Consider the following 19,235-nt stretch of genomic DNA (forward strand, 5'->3'; position numbering starts at 1 on the left):
GTACTTTTTCTTTTCATTATACAATGTCTTTATGCCTATACTGTTAATTAATTTTTGTCTGTCCTTTTATCTAGAGCTGAAAGGATTCATCGGATTAACTGTGATTAATTGATTATTAAAATAGGCTTAAAGTAATTTAGTAATTGATTAATCATTAAATGGAGTATAGAGACTCTAAAACATGAGCAGTAACTATACCAAGATTGTTAAAGAAAATAAATAAAAATTCAAGATAAAAACAACATTTTCAACTGTCAATATGGTCTATCCAGAACCCCTCAAGTGGAAATGTTTGTAAAAAGTCTTCTTTAAGGAACCTTTGTCTATCTGATTACTAATCGATTAATTAAAAAATAAATGACATAATAGTTGATTTGCAAAATAATCCTTAGTTGCAGCCCTACTTTTATCCTGAAAGAATTGCTCCAGTATGAAGTTTCCTTGCTATAAAATCAGGAGTGTATTTTTTCAAGTCACATTCCCTGTCTTAACCAATACCTCTATTCTCCTTGTTTTACATTTCCATAACAAGGATTCTAAACCCAGTGCTTCTGTGTTTTTGCCTCTTCTCTGTCCAGAAAACTGCTAATTCAGAACCTGGATCTTGTTGAGGTTAGAGTTTCTTTCTACCATCATTTGCTTGCTTCAGAGAGACTGGTTCAAATTAAATAACTAATACAACTGCCTTTACTTTCTTAGATATTTTTCAATCGGGACAAACTCAGTGGGATTAAATCTTAGTGAAGAAATTGCTTGTATGCAATTTGAGTGTAATCCTACGACATGACTGTGCTCGTTATAAAGAAAAATTTATTGATCTAAACTGTGTTCCATTAAACGGCAGGATTTAATATGTACGGTGGCCGGGAGGTGCAAACCAACATTACAAAATCTAAAAAAACTTTTACAAGTTCCAAAACAAATGATCATTTCAGAAAACAAATTTACGTTTAAAAAAAAAAAACTTTTCCTGAAATGACAATTTGTTTTGGGACTTGTAAAAGTTTTTTTTTTTAATGTAAATTTTAAATATGACTAAGACATGATGAATTTGTTATCCCCTCTGAAAATACATGATCTATTTGTTGCTAACTAAATTACCTAATTAGATTTAATTAACTGCAACATTTCAATAAGTGAATCATAAAATCTAAATCAATGACGCATCATTTCACATAGATCATGATCAATTTAATATACATAGAGATGCATTGGTTAACAATAATGATAAAATCTGTTTTTATTTTGCAATGTTTATGAAAGGGGTGAAATAGAAAGAAGCAGTGTATCCTTTTGATCAGCTGGATTGATTATACCTTCAATACAAATATATCAGATCATGTTGGCAGTGAACATTTTTGGTTTTTTTTATAGCAACATTTTCTTATGTTCTCTACAAATCTTTGTATATATAATGATTACTAAAATAAATTCAGGTAGTGTGGCCCCAGCGCAGCACAAAGCTGCAGTTAAAACAGGGGAACTTTCATTGTGAAGTGCTAACTATCAGTGTTCCCTTTCCTTTGGCTTCTCCGCTCATCATGGTCATTTTGGTGATGAGATAAACTGTAAAATGAGAATAATTACTAACAGTTTTACAAACGTCTTACTGTGTTCTCATCACCTGTACAAAAACAGCCGAGAGCTAGATTACCAAACAAACGAAAACAAATACTCAAAAATATCAAAAGAAAAAAAAAACTCTAAAGTACAGAGTGTTTGGTTACATAGATGAAGCTGTTGCTTTTTGGAATACCAAGTCACATAGGTTCTGAGTGAGTTGGTGCTGCTGTGGACAAGTTGGACCTCATCATCAGAGAGAAGGCACACGATTGAAATGAAGCTCCGATCTCTCTGGGCTGCCGCTGACTTCCCCCTGGAGCAGTTCAGGACTGTGGCCTTGTTCATCGGTGCTCTCTGGAGACTCGTATGGATAATTTTCACTGATCTCCTCATCCTCTTGCTCTTCTTTGATACTAGTGTGGTCACATATTCAATGGAAAGCATGCATTATCAGAACTGACATTTCAAACCAGCTGATACAAATACACAATAAGAGAGTCAAAATGGGAAAACTTACAAAGCCTGAGGAGGGGACTGTGTTGCACTGCTGTCACTTTGGTATCCACATCCGTTAGCCAGGGCGCCATTCATCTGCTCCTGGAGAACATGAGGCAAGGAGTGTAGGGGGATGCTACCTATTGAGGCTGAGTTGTAGAGAGCGTTGTTTCCGTCTAGACCAGCATTCTGAAAAGGGTAAAAGGAATATTCATAGTCTTTATATGTAGATTGTCAAACACTGACAAGTTTTAGCCTAATCTTCAAACAGCATTTCATTAGATTCAGTTCTGAAACTAACATCCATTCATCTTTTGATGAATAGATCTCCAGCTTTCTATAGGTGAGAGGGAGGATGCATTCAAGGACAGGTAAACCTTTCCTCTGCAGGTCAACATGGACATAACAACCACACACACTCACAATTAACCTAACAGTCATGTTTTTGGACTGTAGGAGGGTGACGGAGTACCCAGAGAGGACCCATAAAAGCACAGGGAGAGGATGCAAACCAAATACAGAAATACCCTGGGCATGGAATAGAACCCAGGACCTTCTTGTTGCAATGCAGCAGTGCTGCAAGCTGCACCACCGTGCAAAAACATTAACAAAAAAAGTTTTAAATAATCCTTACCTGAAGAGCAGAGCTGGGTAAAGTCTGGGGATTTTGAGAATTTTTCAGCAGAGATCTATGAGCAGAAATACACAAAAGTAAAATATGCTTTAATTATTTTATCCAAATAGAAAAAAAAGAAATTATCTTTCTCTGTGAGGGGCTGGCAATAAGAAACCATGTCTTTAGTCCAAAGAATGCTGCAGATAAGAACCAGCACCCTGTCACTCCGACAGAGAAGCAGGTATAGAACAATGACAGTAATATGATTATAACACGAAGACTTCACAAAAATGTTACCCTTAATTTGAACGCATTCTTTTAAAGAGGAAGATGCAGCTTAATCTTTTGTTTAGCTTCACTGATTATTTCTTAAAAATCCCATGCTAGGATCTTTCTTTTTTTCCAAACTACCAGTCGCACACTTAATAGCATCTGTAAGAATCCAACGTGTTTGGGAACTTTAAATGTGTAAACTGCCGATTTTCTCTTTCTTTCTGGTTATATGCGACATGAGTTAAAGGTTCCTTTATATAAACAAGAGAACCAGCCTTTTAAGAAAGGCCAAAGTGCTTTGATATTAATAGGTTAAAAATTAGCAGTAAAGAAGTGCAAAAATCTACAGTCAGAGAAATTATAAATTAAGAAGATCTAAAACTAATTTAGTTTTGCATCACGCTGAATCTTTTAGAAAAAAAAGTATTTGTGGGTGTCAGATTATTATAATTCAGAGAGCAGTTTATCATATGGGTTTCTTTTTAAACTTTTTTCTGTTGCATGATGCATCTAGATCTATAATGCGATGACATTGACAGAAACATCTAAAAATTAAGCTCTTACGTTTGTTTTTGTTTTTTTTAAAGGAGTTAGTGTACAGTCTGCTGTATTTTTTTTTTTAGATTATTAGATATTTATAAATTATTTTTTTTCTCTATTTACCACACCAAAGCAATAGCAAACACAGTTCTAACAATCACTTCAGTAGCGACATCATCTATTCAATTGGTGCAAAGGGTGCATCAGACCGTTTTCCCCAGCAGAAGTCATCACTGGTCATTCTCCTACCGGTAATTACTTGATTTAAACAGAAAAAAAGACGTTTATAATCTCTGAGCTGATTGCAGTATAGCTGTTTCTATATTTCATTGATCATTGTCCTTCAGTGTCCTTACTTTTGCTCCACTAACACACCAAGTACTCAATGTTAGAAAAGCCTACCCCCAGGGCTTTTTAGCTCCGACTCTTGTTTACAGTAAATATCAAATGCACTCAAGAGACGGAGTGACAAGGTCAAGTTCTTTGATGTAAGGCACCTGACTTCTAGTAAGACCTAAACGCACACAACGTTCTGTCTCAATGTCTAAAGTGTACATACCCATTGGCAGCCGCTTTCTGAGGCCGCCTTCGGTGGAACTCGATCTCATCTACTGTCCACACGGCTCCTTTCACATTCTCCAGGCGCACAAAACACTTATGTAGACTTAGGTTGTGTCTGACAGCATTCTGGAAGATTCAAGAAATGTTTAAACTATTAAACCTGATGCAATCTACATCTGCATGTAAATACACTGCAAACTACGTTTTATCTAAATAAGTCATTTTTTTCTCAAAATAAGTAAATATTCTCTTGAACTGAGGAGTTAAGTAAGACACTTCACCAATGGAACAAGATAATTTATATTTAAAATTAGAAAAAACTATTGCATTGTCTTATTTCAAGTGCATATTATCTAATTATCTTATTCTAAGAGTAAAAATACTAACTCCATTGGCAAATCATCCTATTTACCTACTCAAATTAAGGGTAAATACACTTAATTTAAGTATTCTAATTTATTTCTAGATAGATTTTGCAGTGTACAATCAGTTTCTGATCTTAAATGTGTGATGTCACTAATACCTTCCAAGTAGCTGCATTGCGCCTGAAATACGCAAAGTTTCTAGTGAACCAGTTGTAGATTTCATTTAACGTCAGCTGATTGCGGGGTGATTCAAATATAGCCTGAAACAGATAGAAATAATCAGAATTACTTACTCACAAAAACATAATGATTTGAGTTATAGCTAGTCTGTGGAAAACAATGCAACAAACTAAAAGGTTAAAGAGTTTATTCATTTATCAGAAGCCATGTAAATTAACAGCAGGAATGCGTTACCTGTCTTATGAGAGAGGCGTATGTAAATGGAGGTCTAACCTCTGTGCTCAAGTAGAACTCTTTATTATCAATTATATCTGTAGAAAGAGATGAAAAAGTCATGTCTGGGAACTTAAAATGAAACTATAGTTTGAGTGAAGATATGTACAGTGTCATTCTAAAGTGTTTATACAACTAGCACTTCTTTTAAATATAAAGTTGTAAACCCCAAACTTTAATGTATTTTATAGGGACCCAAAAGACCAAGTAGTATAAATTTGTAAAAAAAAAAAAAAAAAAATGAATAAAAGCAGTCCTTCAGTCATTGCACTCAGGTTCCAAGGCCAAATTTCACTTTTCAGAATTATTTTTACAGCTTCAAAAATATTTTGGGGAATGGCTATCAGCTTTGCATATGTAGAGGGTAAAAGGTTTGCCCAAAGTTGGTCCTCGAGGGCCGCTGTCCTGCAGGTTTTAGAGGTTTGCCTGTTCCATCACAGCTGATTTCATTGATTGCTGATTAACAGGCCTTTGCTGAACTGCACTTATGCAAATCAACTGTGCTAAAGGAGGGAAACCTCAAAAACATGCAGGACAAAAGCCCTCAAGGACCAACTCTGGGCATGCCTGTTGTAGAGAATTTTTTGGTCTGAATTTAGACTGGAAAGTGTCTCTTCACTTCAAGTTCTTTTTTTTGGATTACCATTTATTACCGCCATTTAGCTTGTTATGAACTCTATCCAGCTTCCCTTTCAATACTTAAGAAATGTAGACCCACAGCATGATGTTGCCACCATCATGTTACACCTTTGGGATGCTTTGTACAAGCTTATTTTTCTTGCAATCATGGTTTCTATGCAGAAATATTTCATATGGCTGGAGTACTTTCTTTCATGTTTGCTGTGCATCTGAAAAAGGTTTTTCCTTTTTCTGTTATCAATTAAGGCTTTTGATTGGTGTGAGACTAATAATTCCTTATGGATCGATTGTCCTGATCAAACTGTATATCTCTGCAGCTCGTCCAGATTTACTTTCAGTTTAAGTGGATGGTAATCTTCATTTTTTTAGAGCCTGGATTTTGTACTAATTATATTGTTTTGAAAGTAAACATTTTTTTTTCACTTCTCAACTTTATTCTTGAAGTATGTTTTAAAATTTTTATGATTCTGTTTATCCACTAACGTCATCCAACTGAACTCTTAGACCGTCACAGAACATCCAGATTTATACTGAGATTAAATTGCACATTATTTACTCATCAGGTACTTTGGGTATCACTAGATTTTATTGATGGGTATTAATAGACACCATCATCATGGCTTTATTTTAAAAGAAAATCTCAATGATACACTACTGCGACTTGCTCATATTCAAGTCCATCACAAAATCCCAACACAAGTTCAATCGGAATCAAGCTTTTTCAAGGCAATATAAACACTAGAATTAAGCTTCATCTTTTGGGTACCTTGGCTCACAGAGCGGCTGTATCTCCTCCGTACCGGAGTGCTAGTGAACATGCTATTGGGAGTGAGGACTGAGGGGGGTTCAGAGAGCGGCGTCAGGGGTGTTGAGGGGGTTGTGGCACTCTGAGACAGACTCATAGGAGGAGGTCCTTTGGGCAATGTCGCCGGGGCAAAAGACACATTCGAAATGAGATTCACCTGCGCACACAGAAACACAAAAAGGGTATATCTATAAGAAAAACTCAAGGTGCAGAAAAAAAAAAACAGATCTGGAAGGGTACTCACAGGCTGAGCTGCAGGTTTGGGTTCAGAGGATTTGAGATGAGCCATCATAGCTTGCAGTCGCTCTTTGTCTTTTTTCAGCTGTGTTAGATGAAGGACCAAAATAGAGGGTGAGGATGGTAAATTCACAGTTTTAGTTACATGACACTCTATGTGTCATCCTAGGTGTTGCAATTATCCTAACACAACACCTCTGGTTGCAGGGAGGGTGTAAAAAAAAAAAACACACCCCAACTACAAATATGTCCACTTTTACTTTGACAAAGCGGCCTTACCCGCGACTCCTCGCCATGATTTCAATTTGACAAAGGTATAACAGGCAAAGCTCCTTTTAGTAAACAAGAGTTGATTTGTAATTGTTACCGTTTCAAATCTCCATACCTGCAGCTCCAGCTGTTGAACGACCTGCATCTGTACACGGCACTGCGCAGTACTCTTGTCATCAAGCGTATGATCGCTGTTTAAATGTCTATGCACAAACAATTACAATAAAATTAAAAACATATGAACTATTAAGTGTAAAGAGAAGGAAAGGGAATAAACTGATTTAAATGAAGAATAAAAAGACTAAGCATTAAAAATAAATTATGACTCTCTTTACAGAGGCCCTGAGGTGCAACTGGACAATACTAGGAGGCTGACCGGGAAATTATAATACAAGTTTTTTTATGGTGAGCACAGATTGCTGAAACACATCGCCATATTGGATGGGTCTATCTCCATTGTCACTTTAGCTTTCTACTATTGAAAATCATTTGAGCTCAATGTTACAATGATGAGAGAGACAGAGCAACAACATCTCAGCATCTTAAATCTATTGCTCTTCAGAAAGAGCTGGTTAAACAGGTGGAGGGTATAACCTATGTAGGACCACAGACCACTCTGACACTGTTTATTATAAAGTCCTTCAAAGACCTTCATTTGTCTCAGAAAGTTTAAGTATTTTAAACATAGAAAAAAGACTCAATCATACTTAACTGGTCACTGATAGAATGTATTCTCACCTTCAGTGTAAAATCCTGGTGCAACTTAATAACTAACAAACTAAAAATAAAACTCGCACTTAACAGGCTGCCAAAAAAATATTAGTGCAGCACACCTTTCAGTGTCCATGTTTCTTCTCTTCCTCTTACTCATTTAATCTACGCCAATCAGGCAGGAGATATAAAATTCCACTTGCCAGAAAACCCATACAAGAAAAATTCAATCATTACCTCTGCCAAGGAGGTTGTGTTTTAGGTGAGTTTGTTTGTTTGTCTGTCTGTCAAAGATAACTTGAAAAGTTATGAAACAGATTTTAATGAAATTTTTACTGAAAGTTTGCCTCAATCTAAGGCACAATCCTATAAATTTTGGTGAAGATCCACATCCACATGCAGGAATTTTTTAAAGGATTCCTTAACGTTATTTGACAGACTAGTAGTTCCCCTCTGAACCAGATGGGGGCGGCAGTGACTGTGGACAGCTTCAACACTGGACTCAAAAAAAACCAGTAGTGTTATAGTAAAGACAAAAACACAGGAAAGGTGAGCCATGCCTCGCTTTATCGCTTTATCAGCAGTCTCGATCTGCTGATAAAAGAAGTAAGCAGAGTGAATGAAGAAGCTGAGAGCAGAACAAACACCAGAGGCTGCAGACACACGCTGTGCCTTATTTATAAATTTATGGAACGATTTAAGGAAATTGTTAGCAAAGGTGGACCTCAGACAAGCGAATAATTCATTTAAATTTGGCAAGAATCCAGATCATGTGGAGTTTTAGCTATAGGTGTAAGTCACAATATGGGGCGTAATTTGATGCTTGGAGGAGGTCTGCACTCTCTGTCCACTTTAGTTCAAACTGAAATTACAACATTTAACAACAGAGGGACAATCCAGGTGACTTAATTTTTCTTTATCAATATGTTTACTTAAACATATTTCGGTGTGTTACTGCATTGTTTATGTTTCTTTCAACTTTTATCTATATATGTGTTTATAATGAAGTCCTTTCAAAGATAACATTCTGCTGCTCCTGTCAGTTTTTATTTTAAAAAATTCATTAATTTATACATTTATTAAAAAGTTATAGATTATTTCTGTCTCTGCTAAAGAGCATGAAATGTATTACAGCATAAAATCAGGTATTCATATATACATTTATTAATATCTCACAAGTGTGTCTTTGTTAAAGAGCAAAAAATGAAGTGTTTCAAAATGAGCGCATTGAGTATGAATGTCTGACAGCGTCCACAAACAAAACTACCTCTACTGTTTGTAATGATAAAAAAGAGAAATAGCCAAAAAAAATATCAGAGAATTATGAGGATTTTAGTTGAGCTTACAGCTTCTTTAGTCACTGGTGAGAGAGAGAGATCCATGTAAATTAGCAGCCATAATACGATGTTAGCTCTAGTCCCTGAAGCGTCAAGCCGCGTTATCACTTCCAGGTCAGCATCCGAGCTGGCTCATTCCCTTTCCGCTCAGTCTTGTCATTTGCAAATTTGTTTACTGAAATGTGTTTTTGTTTTCTGAAATGTAAATAAGGCTCAAGCTTTCCAATTGTTTTAAATTTTGTAATGTTGTTTTGAACCTCAGGGCTACCGTACTGCTGTATAGCCAGACGGTGTACAGTACTCACTTCATAAATGCCTGAAAGTCTCCAAAAACAGTTTCACAGCCAGGCCATTTGCACATGCCGTTTCCATACAGAGGATGGCTGTTCTGGGAGGTTTCATCCTGGGCACCACTGCACAAAACAGAAAAGCCAAATATTAATGGACTCTTTCTAAAATTAATGTTTGAGTGACATGAAAAAGAGCAAAGTAAATCTAAAACCTTTCTTTCCTCTTCAGAAGAGTGTGATGACCATTAGTGGTAGATTGGCTGGAAGACTCTCTAATATCTCCAGCAGCAGAGAGAACGCTGCTGTTATCAGAACCTGAAAATGCACACAACAGCGTTTTTTTAATTGAGATACATGCAGCTACGAGACATTTGAATTAATCTTTGATTGATAAACTGATTTTGTGAAGATCAGATCAGGTTCTGTCCTGCGCAAAGCATCATTGCGTTAGAAGTGGGGTAAAAAGTGTTATGCTTGTTCAATAACGCCTGTTACAAAATTAACGTTGTGCCTGTTATGTATTCTTCACTTGTTCTAAAAGTTATTTTGGATTAGCAAAAAACTTTATTGCCACTTTACAAGTCATCAACAGCAAGTGTGTTTTGACAACAAATTAGAGTCAAATTCTAATTCAATTGTTAAGAAACATATTAACTCAATTTATCTTATATATTTTGAGTGTAGACAGAAAATGTATACATGGGGACGGACAGACAGAACTCCAAAGAAGCATTTTGGCTAAAAGGTTTCTCTACTACTGCCATCTTTTAAATTGTAATTAAGGTGAACTTAAATTAAAATGAAAGTCCATTTAACAATATTTCCTTTTAATATATTTTTGCATAAGAAAGTAACCTGAGTAAGGACACAATTCAAGATGAAAGCTAAAACTGAGCCTGACGACTCCCTTAAAAGGTCCTACATAAAGAAGAGAAAATTGTCCTGGTGTCAGTGGTATCAACTAGGAACTAGTTGTCTATGCTGTGAAATACTGCAATATTGACTTAAGGGTTTTGCAAAGTGTTTTTTTTTATCTTTTTTAATGTTCAAAATAATTTTCTCTACAGTCTGATGAATGAAGGAAAACATTAGATAGTCCAGAGGTTAAAACAGGTAACCTACCTGGGGCTACAGTGGGGTTCATGGGAAGCACAGACAACAGCCCTTGCCTCTGCAGGTTGAGCAGATGCTGCTGCTGCACCTGAAGAAGCTGCTGCTGAATGGCAATCTGCTGAGCTGTGAGCTGTGAGACAAGATCAGTCATCATACTTTCCTAATACTTTTTGTTATCATAATATTCTCTGTTGCTCTACAATTTAGTATGGAAACAGCAGTTGTCTGTCGGTTGTATTTCCATTTAGTTTTAATGAAATGGCAGAAGTAGGAACAAGGAAAACCTAAAGAAGTCCATCTAAATATTTCACTCAATGCAAGAGAGATTACCTCAACACTGCTAATGTTTCTGCTGATTCTGTATTCCGTTCACCTTACCTCTTGAGTAACTATTCCAGCATTCTTCTGTTGCAGCAGCTGCATATTTATCTGCTCTTGCTGATTCTTGAAGACCTCCTGAATTTGTTGCTGCAGAGAAATTAGTAACACTGGAATAATGCAAATACAGGGCTTGAGACAAACGTAGCATAGTAAAACCAGCTGGATGTGCTGATACCTGGTGTAACATAAGGGCCTTCTGCTGCTGGACCAGCGCTTGGATCTGCTGAGGACTGAGGACTTGCTGCTGTGGTGCCTGCTGCAGTTGTGGAGCTTCGGCAGGTGGGGTCATCATAGATGACACTGGAACCTTCATCATGGGAGGAGAAAGATAAGATTGGGTCACGTCTATGCTAGAAAAGCAGGGGCATAATTCTCTAGATCCTGGAGAGAAGAGCACAGGAATTAAAGATTTATATTGAACATGTGACCATTTTCTTTCACTTTTCCCAAGGTTTAAACCAAAAGTATATTCAAAGCATAAGCAGAGGTATTTTATAAACTAATTCTCAAAAGATCTAAATTGTACCCAGGACTCTGGTCAGTGTTTTTTATTCATTATTTCATAATGTAATGCAATATAACTTAAGCTCTGTATTATATATTAAAGCATATAGGAATATTCTTAAGCCGTTGTGCATTATTGTGAACATTTATGTTTACGGTCATAGTTTTTTCTCTCGGTTTGGTCACAATATTAGTAGGGCTTTGTTTCAACTTCTCTTTTGACACATAACAATTTAACTTAAATTCTAATAATTAAAAACATTTACTTTACTCTTCAGCCATTAACAGTTCTATTAGCTACAATAGTAAGATTTCCTGTTCTATCATGTCTGATTTGACATCTTTATTTTATACTTTCACATTTCCAAATAATAACATTTCTACAATTGTGCAGTCTTTGTCACTTTAGGTTAGCTGTCATGTGAGACCAACTTTAAAAACTGTTCCAACATTTCTGCCCACTTGTTGCACCAGACTACTAGTCAGCCAACAGAATAAAAGACACTAAAGTTTTCCAATTGTTTAAATAACAAAATACATCTTCCATGCTCTCCCATCAATCTTTCTAGCTACTACAGATGACTATCTCTGTTATGCAACCGAACAAAGGTTGCATATCTGTACAAATAGCTTGAATAACAGATGATGTCAGCTTGTTAGTGTGAATCAATAATAGAAAATAAAAATAAAAAAAAAGGGGGGGGGGGGGTTAAAGATATTGGATCATGTATGACTTTTTTGCGTCAGAATTTAGTGTTGATACTGTGAAATTATATTCTTACTAAATGTTATCATTGAAGAATGTTTTTTTAAAGTCCAAGATTAGATCAACTTATTAAAAACAAATTAACGATTTATGATCAGATATCTTTTCAGCCAAATGAGGTGTCATTCTGTCAATATACCTGTTATAAAATCCTACTGAGCTTCTCAGTTTAGCTCAGTAGGATGACCTGAGCATGATTTTATTCTAACTAAAAACAGCAGCACAAACACAAAAACAACCAAAACACCGGATGGCTTTGGGGAATTATAACCCAAGCAAAACAACAACAAAAACAGCAGTCAGAAGCGAAAAACAAAATCATCTTCTTTTAGTCCACACACAGCAATTACCCCCCCCAACCGTCCCCCCCTTTTTGCTGTCAGCTTCATCGCTCAGGAGTTGTTTATGGTAAACAAAAACCGAGGAATCGAAATGGCAGAGAGATATAAATAATGAATAAAAAAGCACACAGGGCCTGTTTACGAAAACAGAACTTGAGATTCGTATTTTAATTAAGGTTTGAACCACAAACAAACATTCCTCTCCAAAGGCACAGTCTGTTTGGAGTCGGGTAAACAAACTGACAGAGAATTTCACACAGGCTTTGGGCTAACAATAACAGAGGACTGCCTCCTGGTTTGTCTTTTTCTTATGAAACTGTGTGCTGCAGAATGGCCACCGAAGCTACAAAAAGAAAAGGCAGGTCCATCCTACGGACAGAGCCGGCTGCCCCCCCCCCCCCCCCCTCCCTCTATTTTTCTGTGGACACCATCAACACAACAACAGCCTTCTCCCTAATCCCTGTTGCTATGGTAGCCTGCAAGTCCAAACATCTTCTGTTGTTGTTATTGTTGAAAGTCATACCAGTGAGCAACTGAGTGTAAACACAGATCTGTTCCCGCAAGACTGGTCTTGTGGACTCTTTTGAGAAATGACTGACAGCAAATAGAAATCCTCAAAACTTGCAGTGAAAAAACAAACATGCTTCTCAGACCAGAAGTGATACTTGCTGTTTTGCTGTAATAGATCTTAATAAAAAAAATAAAAAATGATGAACTTGCAAAAAAGAATACACTTTCTGATAAATCCAAGCAAAACTTTCATGCAACAACAGGCAAAGATATAGATGCAGGAAATAAAGCAAATCACTTCAGGTAGCATGGTTCTACAAACTATAGCTCAACAAAACTAAAGATGGGTTAGACAAACCTGATAGCCTCCACTAAAAGGTTTCTCTGGGCACTCTCAGCAACCATGAAAATCTAACCCAGCATTCCACGTGATATGAGGGTAAACAAAACCAACAATATACCACTGACCCCTCCACCCAGCAGGAGCAGAGTTCTCCCATCCCCTTCAAAACCTCAGCTACCCCATCCCCCAAAAACCATGCACGCCCATTTATCGGAGAAAAAGAAACAAAAAAACAGACTGGTTCAAGGACACATTTATGCAGTCTAAGTCCATGGATACAGGGAGAAAGAAAAGCTGTGAAACTTGTTCAAATCAAATTAATATATTCATGCTTTAATGGGCAGCTGGATCAGTTGGACCCTAGACAAACATTTATACAAGTCTCTTTACAGAAGTAAAACTTCAATGGAAAATAACATGAAAAAATATTGAGGTTACTTATTGTTAGTCTTTTGTTGTTGAAATAGCACTCATAAAAAAAGTTAAGATTTTAATTTTATTAATTAAAAAATGCATAAAAAGTAAAACTCCCACCATTTTTGGTCTATAAAGGCATCAAGCAATACATTTTCGAATCCAACAATTCCTTTTAAATATGTATTTTAAGAAGACCCGTCTTTGACAGTCCATGATATCAAATTTTGTTCAGCTTACAAAGGCTAATAAATGTCAGACGCATAATATGCACAAATAGGAATAATGTTGAAATGCTGCATTTAATTCCAACCCACTACATCTATCAAAGACCCACCAACATCTTTAATGTTTTATGTGATGCACTCCTAACATCAGGAGAAAACGACAGATGAAACATCAAATGAATGAATAAAATGATAGAAAACATTATCGGTCAGGAAAAACCTGATCGAGGAACCTCTAGTTATTTTTAAACTAAACTCTGACGGACTCAGTAAAATGCTTATGGGGATAACTGACCCCTGGGACCTCTGGAGGAGGAGGAGGAGTCTGGCTGCTCTTCAGTCGACTCTCATTCTCAGTAGGATTTCTGCTTTCTATGTGGATTGCTTGTACGGTGTGTCCTGCTGGATCTGACTGGGACTCATGCATCTGGACTTCACTGACCTGCAAAAAGGAAAGCAACAAAATGATAGTAACCCAATGAAGCCACAGAATATTTGGATAGAGTTCAGAAAACATACATGTTTGGCTGCTTTCAACAAGAAAAAACACTTTGTTGGGTGATGAGAGGTTGATTCTTTTAGATAAAAAAAAGGAGGATTAAACAGCTGCTGAAATAAGCATCATAGATAGATGAAACAATGAGTAAAAAGAAACAGCACTAAAACCTGAGAAGTTCGCTTTTGCAGCCCAACCCAGTAATACAAACACACTCTTCCACTCACCAGAGAGGAAGATGTTAAGTCTATTTGTTGAATAACCAAGTGCTGCCATGACTACTGTAAACACAGGGGCCCTGGGTCCGTGTTTATGTGCAAACATATCTTCCTTCTGGAACAATTTACCATTAACCAGGTGGTGCGATAAACGGCTGTGGCAGGTAGTACAATGCACAAGTAGGCTTTTATGTATACAGCTTGGGAGTGTTTGAGTAAAAAACTCAGCAGCATAAACAAAAGTAAATAAAGAAGGCAAACAAAAAGCATAAGGAGATGGAAAGCAGCACAGAAAACCCAGCATCTAACAAACTCCAGAACATTTTGAGATTAATCTAAAAATCAAATCATTCTTACACGCACCAGCGAGAGAAAACCTCCGATTAGACTGTACTGTATATACTCAGATAAAGTTATGCCCAAAACAGGCTGCAAGGAGAAAAAGACAAATTCCTGAGAATCAATCTAATGTGTAAAAAAAACAATGAATACATGACTAATGAGCAACAAGTTATCTCTAGCTCAAAAGATTATTCACACATAAAATATGACTACATTTCTAGAAATCACAAACTAAAAGACAAATCTGTTGAAAACAGGCACAGGCTGGTCAAATCTGCACTGTTTATTTTAGCTCCTAGGATCAAGATTAGGTGAGAAGACAAAGGACAGAGTTTCCTGTAGAAATGTCTAAATAAGCTGGAGGGGAACGTTGATAGGAAGGGGAACATTTTTAATTCATTTTTGAGCTCCTTATGCAAAACACAGACATCTATCTGGTTGTTCAGCATTTTTATCAGAGCTTATTAAAAATGCATATCATATTTCTTTAATTAGAGCTACTACTATTCAGGGATTAGATTTTTTTATGTTGTTTAATTCTGACACTAAGCTGTTTAAAAAAGGAAAGGAAAACCCTTGATCGTGTGATGAAAACACGAATTGACAAAAATTGAAAATGAGTCATCTGGTTTAAAATAGACAAGCTTGTTTTTTGGTTATTTATTTTTTGTTATTCATCAAAAAGATTTTATACTAAGAATTCTAATGTTTATTGTTGTTTTTTTTTTAGGTTTAAGAGAAACCTGATGATCCCTCCGGACATGTGTTGCCATACATAAATGGGAAACTCATAATTTACTAATTTTCTGTTGGAATGAAATCAATTAACTTAATTAAAAACCTAAAAAAAACAAAAACTCATATCTTTGAATTTAATTATCTCACAACTCATATTTTTTCCTGCATGTAAAACTCGATGTCTTATATCTTTAAAGAAAATCTATATGCATTTGTATGTTATAACTTTCTATGTGATCGCACAACCATATGTTCATCCCGATCCTCCAATTAATTATTCAGATTATGTCGAAAACTAACTCCAGTAAGATTTTCTATGTTCTCAAAAATTTGGAAATGGCACGGATCGTTAATTGAAAGGATTATTTAATTTAAAAAAAAAGTGCATACCGGAAGAAAAATATTAGATTTGTTCCACTTAAGCAGTTATAAACTGTAATATTAAGCATAAAAAAGACTGCCTTTGGAGCTCAGTGCACATCAGCCATCACACCCGCAGCAACTGCGACCATAAACCAAAAGTAGATCTGACCTTAACTGCATCAGTATGTTATTATATTTGTTTTGTATCGGGACCAAGTAATTATATCCAAAACCCGTAAATAGCAACTACCGCAGTGTAGTTCTCCGTCGGAGCCATTAGCTTACATAAGCTAGATAACCAAATAAATCCGGATGTTTGAGTCTAATATCCACTATACAAAACAACCAAGCCCTATATATAAAAGAGGTACCTTTAAAGAAATGTTGTTGATTTAATTCAGCATATTGGATTCACGTGAATGCCAGCCCTAACAAAAGCTATATATATTACTGCTCCTGACGTTAGCTCAAATGAAACGGTGCTATCTAACCGCTGCGCCTCCGATAATATTCTAGAGAAACCTGCTGTTTATATTAGTAGGTATTTAATATCACCCACTAAGCTGCTTTATTGACGTTTACTCACAGAAATATGTACGAGCGGACAGTCTTTAACGCTGGGTGGTGACAGAAGAAGATCCCTCGATGCACTCTGCCTTCCTCGGTAATGAGCTAGCCACAAGTTGCTAACGGGGGCGTGGCTTGGGTAAAAGTAAACAATGGTGACGTAATGTTAACACGAGGACCCCCGTTTTGATTTTTGACCGAAATGCCAAGTTTTGATCCAAACTCCATTTATATTAAATATATTGTTGTTTTATAAGTAAGAAAACAACCAACAAAAGGTTAAGAAATATTCTATTACGAGATGCTGTTTTTTTCACCAGCTTGTAATTTTTATTAGTCCAACACTTTTGAAAATATAAATTGGAAGTGGACTTGGTTGCTCCTTAAAAAATACTTAATAAACAATAAACTAAGATAAATTTCTTATAAAATTATTCATAATGTTTATCCTGTTAAAGCATTTTTGATAAAAAAAAAAAAAAAAAAAGATAGAAATGAGATTTGGACCCAATGTGTACTTTTTGTAAAAAAAATAATGAAGAAAAGCTTATTAATCTTTTTTGGGATTGTATATATAGCAAAATATACGTTTTTTCCATCAATAACAATCTTGACAACATTACGTTAACAGATAAGGAAGTTTTGTTTGGGATGGAGAAATGTGAACTTGTCAAAACAGAATTTTTATATGTTATTAATTATTTTATTATTTATGGTAAATATCATATTCACACCTCCAAATATTTACAACAAAAACCTAATTTCCATATCTTATTATCTTCGGTTAATATCTATATAGAATCCTTAAAATTTAGTTCAAATGCTAAAGCCATGAAAATTATAACTGCCCTTAAAGAATTATAACTCTCAAGCATAGATTTGATTTTGACATTTTAAAATAATAGTTCTTTTCCGTAAAGGCCTCTGTTGTTGTATGTGTTTGTAATTATTAATATTCTATATTGTTCATGTATGTTCTTTTTTTTTGCAATTAAAAAATTTTTTTTTTGAAAGAAATCACTGCAGAAAAAAAAGAAAAGAATTATCTCCTTTTAAATGGCTTCTTTTTTTTATAAGAATAAACAATAAGATTAAAATGAAAAAAACTGTAGAAGATGATGCTGTGTGTTAAATGTTGATGATGAATTGTTAATTAGGCTAATTCATAAATCGATGATCCAACTAAGTTTGTATTTTATTGCAATAAAATAAAAATGAAAAATAAAGCTTAAAAAGGCTATATTTTATTTAGAAATAATTTATTTTTAAGATAGAAGAACAAATAAATGAACTACTGAAGTAAGGAAAAAGATAAAACTGAATATCTATTCTCATTAAATCGCGATCACTTACACCATCATGAACATTTTGAAGAGCTTCAGTCTGGCTTTATAGCTCATCATAGCACTGAAACCGCTCTGGTGAACGTTGCTAATGATATTTTCATGGCCTCAGATAATGGACTTGTATCTGTGCCCATCCTGTTAGATCTCGGCAGATGGCCGCTCACACTGAGCCTGGTTCTGCTGGAGGTTTCTTCCTGTTAAAAGGGAGTTTTTCCTCTCTGCTGTCGCTACAAGCATGCTTAGTGTGAGGGATTGCATTTGAGTCAATGCAATTAATTGGTTTTCCTTAGATAGAGAACTTTGAATCAATTTGACTGTATGATCTGGTGAACTGTAAAGTGCCTTGAGATGACTTGTGTTGTGAATTGGCGCTATAGAAATAAACTGAATTTAATTTAATTGAAATTGAATTAAATCATAATACATACTTCATAATAACTCTAATTATAAAGAAATAATAAACTTTTATCAAATACTGATACTTCATAAAACACAAAAATGAAAAATAAAAATACAATATCTTCAAAAAAGTACAAAAAAAAAAGCTATTTTGAGCTTACAGAGAAAAGAAGTTTCAAAGATACTCCCCCCCATTTAATTATGTTTAGTTTGTGGGGTTTTGCATAAAACACTGTATCAATGTGACGTGGGCGGGGAGGAAAGCAACCCTAGATTGCTTTAATAGCGGCATTCAGCTCCTCACCATGGTGGGACTGGCCTTTGATTTTCTGCTGGAAAATGCCCAACCTGTTCTCTTTGGGATTTTTAGGCCACCTTGTCTGCCAATCAAGCACAGTAATACAGTTACGAATTACTGTTACTGGTACAGTTAAAGCAGGTACTGATTATGTGAGCACATGCAAAGTCATGCTTGAAAATTAAATAAGCATTTTCATAAAGGGATTCTGTGTTAAACTGAGATATTGTGTCTCTAAACTGGGACCTTGATTAACAAATTAAATTCAAAGTTTATTTCCATTTGAAAAAGAGGGCTTTGTATTTCTGAACAACAGTGCAATTACTTATTTTCTCAGTGCAGGTAAGACACATCTTACTAATTGTAACCCATGTTCTTGATGCATCTGTTCGTATTCACTCACTCAAACTAGCAAGGCTTCTCTGCATTTTAATAATGCTTTGGCCTTCTATCTGCAACATTTTTTCCCTCCACCCAGCTTTCTATAAACATTCATGCTTCAACACAATGTGAAGATTCATTCTTACCCTTAGCTTTAGTGCCTTACATTCCTTAGGTCGGTGACTTACCGGTTGGACAACAGTCAAGTCAACAGCATTTCACTTGATTGTGTAGATTCTCACATTATTGCAATATATATACCTCTTCATTAAATTTACTCTTTTATTGGTCTCGGGTTATGTATGTATTCTCATCAAGACCGGAATATTTGCT

At 35.6% G+C, this 19,235-nt stretch overlaps 1 protein-coding gene across 2 annotated transcripts; it reads right to left on the minus strand.

The window, feature by feature from the left end:
• Window positions 1-1,169: 1,169 nt before the first annotated feature.
• On the minus strand, window positions 1,170-16,608 carry LOC119782037 (forkhead box protein P1-B-like). Of its 2 annotated transcripts, XM_038282778.1 has the most exons (16): window positions 16,498-16,608; window positions 14,050-14,196; window positions 10,825-10,956; window positions 10,647-10,736; window positions 10,278-10,398; window positions 9,368-9,470; window positions 9,171-9,278; window positions 6,933-7,020; window positions 6,555-6,632; window positions 6,272-6,467; window positions 4,828-4,904; window positions 4,572-4,673; window positions 4,047-4,174; window positions 2,693-2,747; window positions 2,081-2,247; window positions 1,170-1,976 (listed from the first exon to the last, which is right to left on the minus strand). In XM_038282778.1, the coding sequence occupies exons 2-16, from the start codon at window positions 14,179-14,181 to the stop codon at window positions 1,814-1,816; spliced, it is 1,740 nt and encodes a 579-aa protein (XP_038138706.1). In that variant the 5' UTR covers window positions 14,182-14,196; window positions 16,498-16,608; the 3' UTR covers window positions 1,170-1,813. The 2 variants fall into 2 exon arrangements, with proteins under 2 accessions (XP_038138706.1, XP_038138707.1); XM_038282779.1 differs by lacking the exons at window positions 14,050-14,196; window positions 16,498-16,608 and adding an exon at window positions 13,129-13,250 and having other exon boundaries at window positions 1,814-1,976.
• Window positions 16,609-19,235: the final 2,627 nt, after the last annotated feature.

Source organism: Cyprinodon tularosa, unplaced genomic scaffold, assembly GCF_016077235.1.
Source record: "Cyprinodon tularosa strain WSP-4 unplaced genomic scaffold, ASM1607723v1 ctg187, whole genome shotgun sequence".
In the NCBI taxonomy this organism is placed as follows: domain Eukaryota; kingdom Metazoa; phylum Chordata; class Actinopteri; order Cyprinodontiformes; family Cyprinodontidae; genus Cyprinodon; species Cyprinodon tularosa.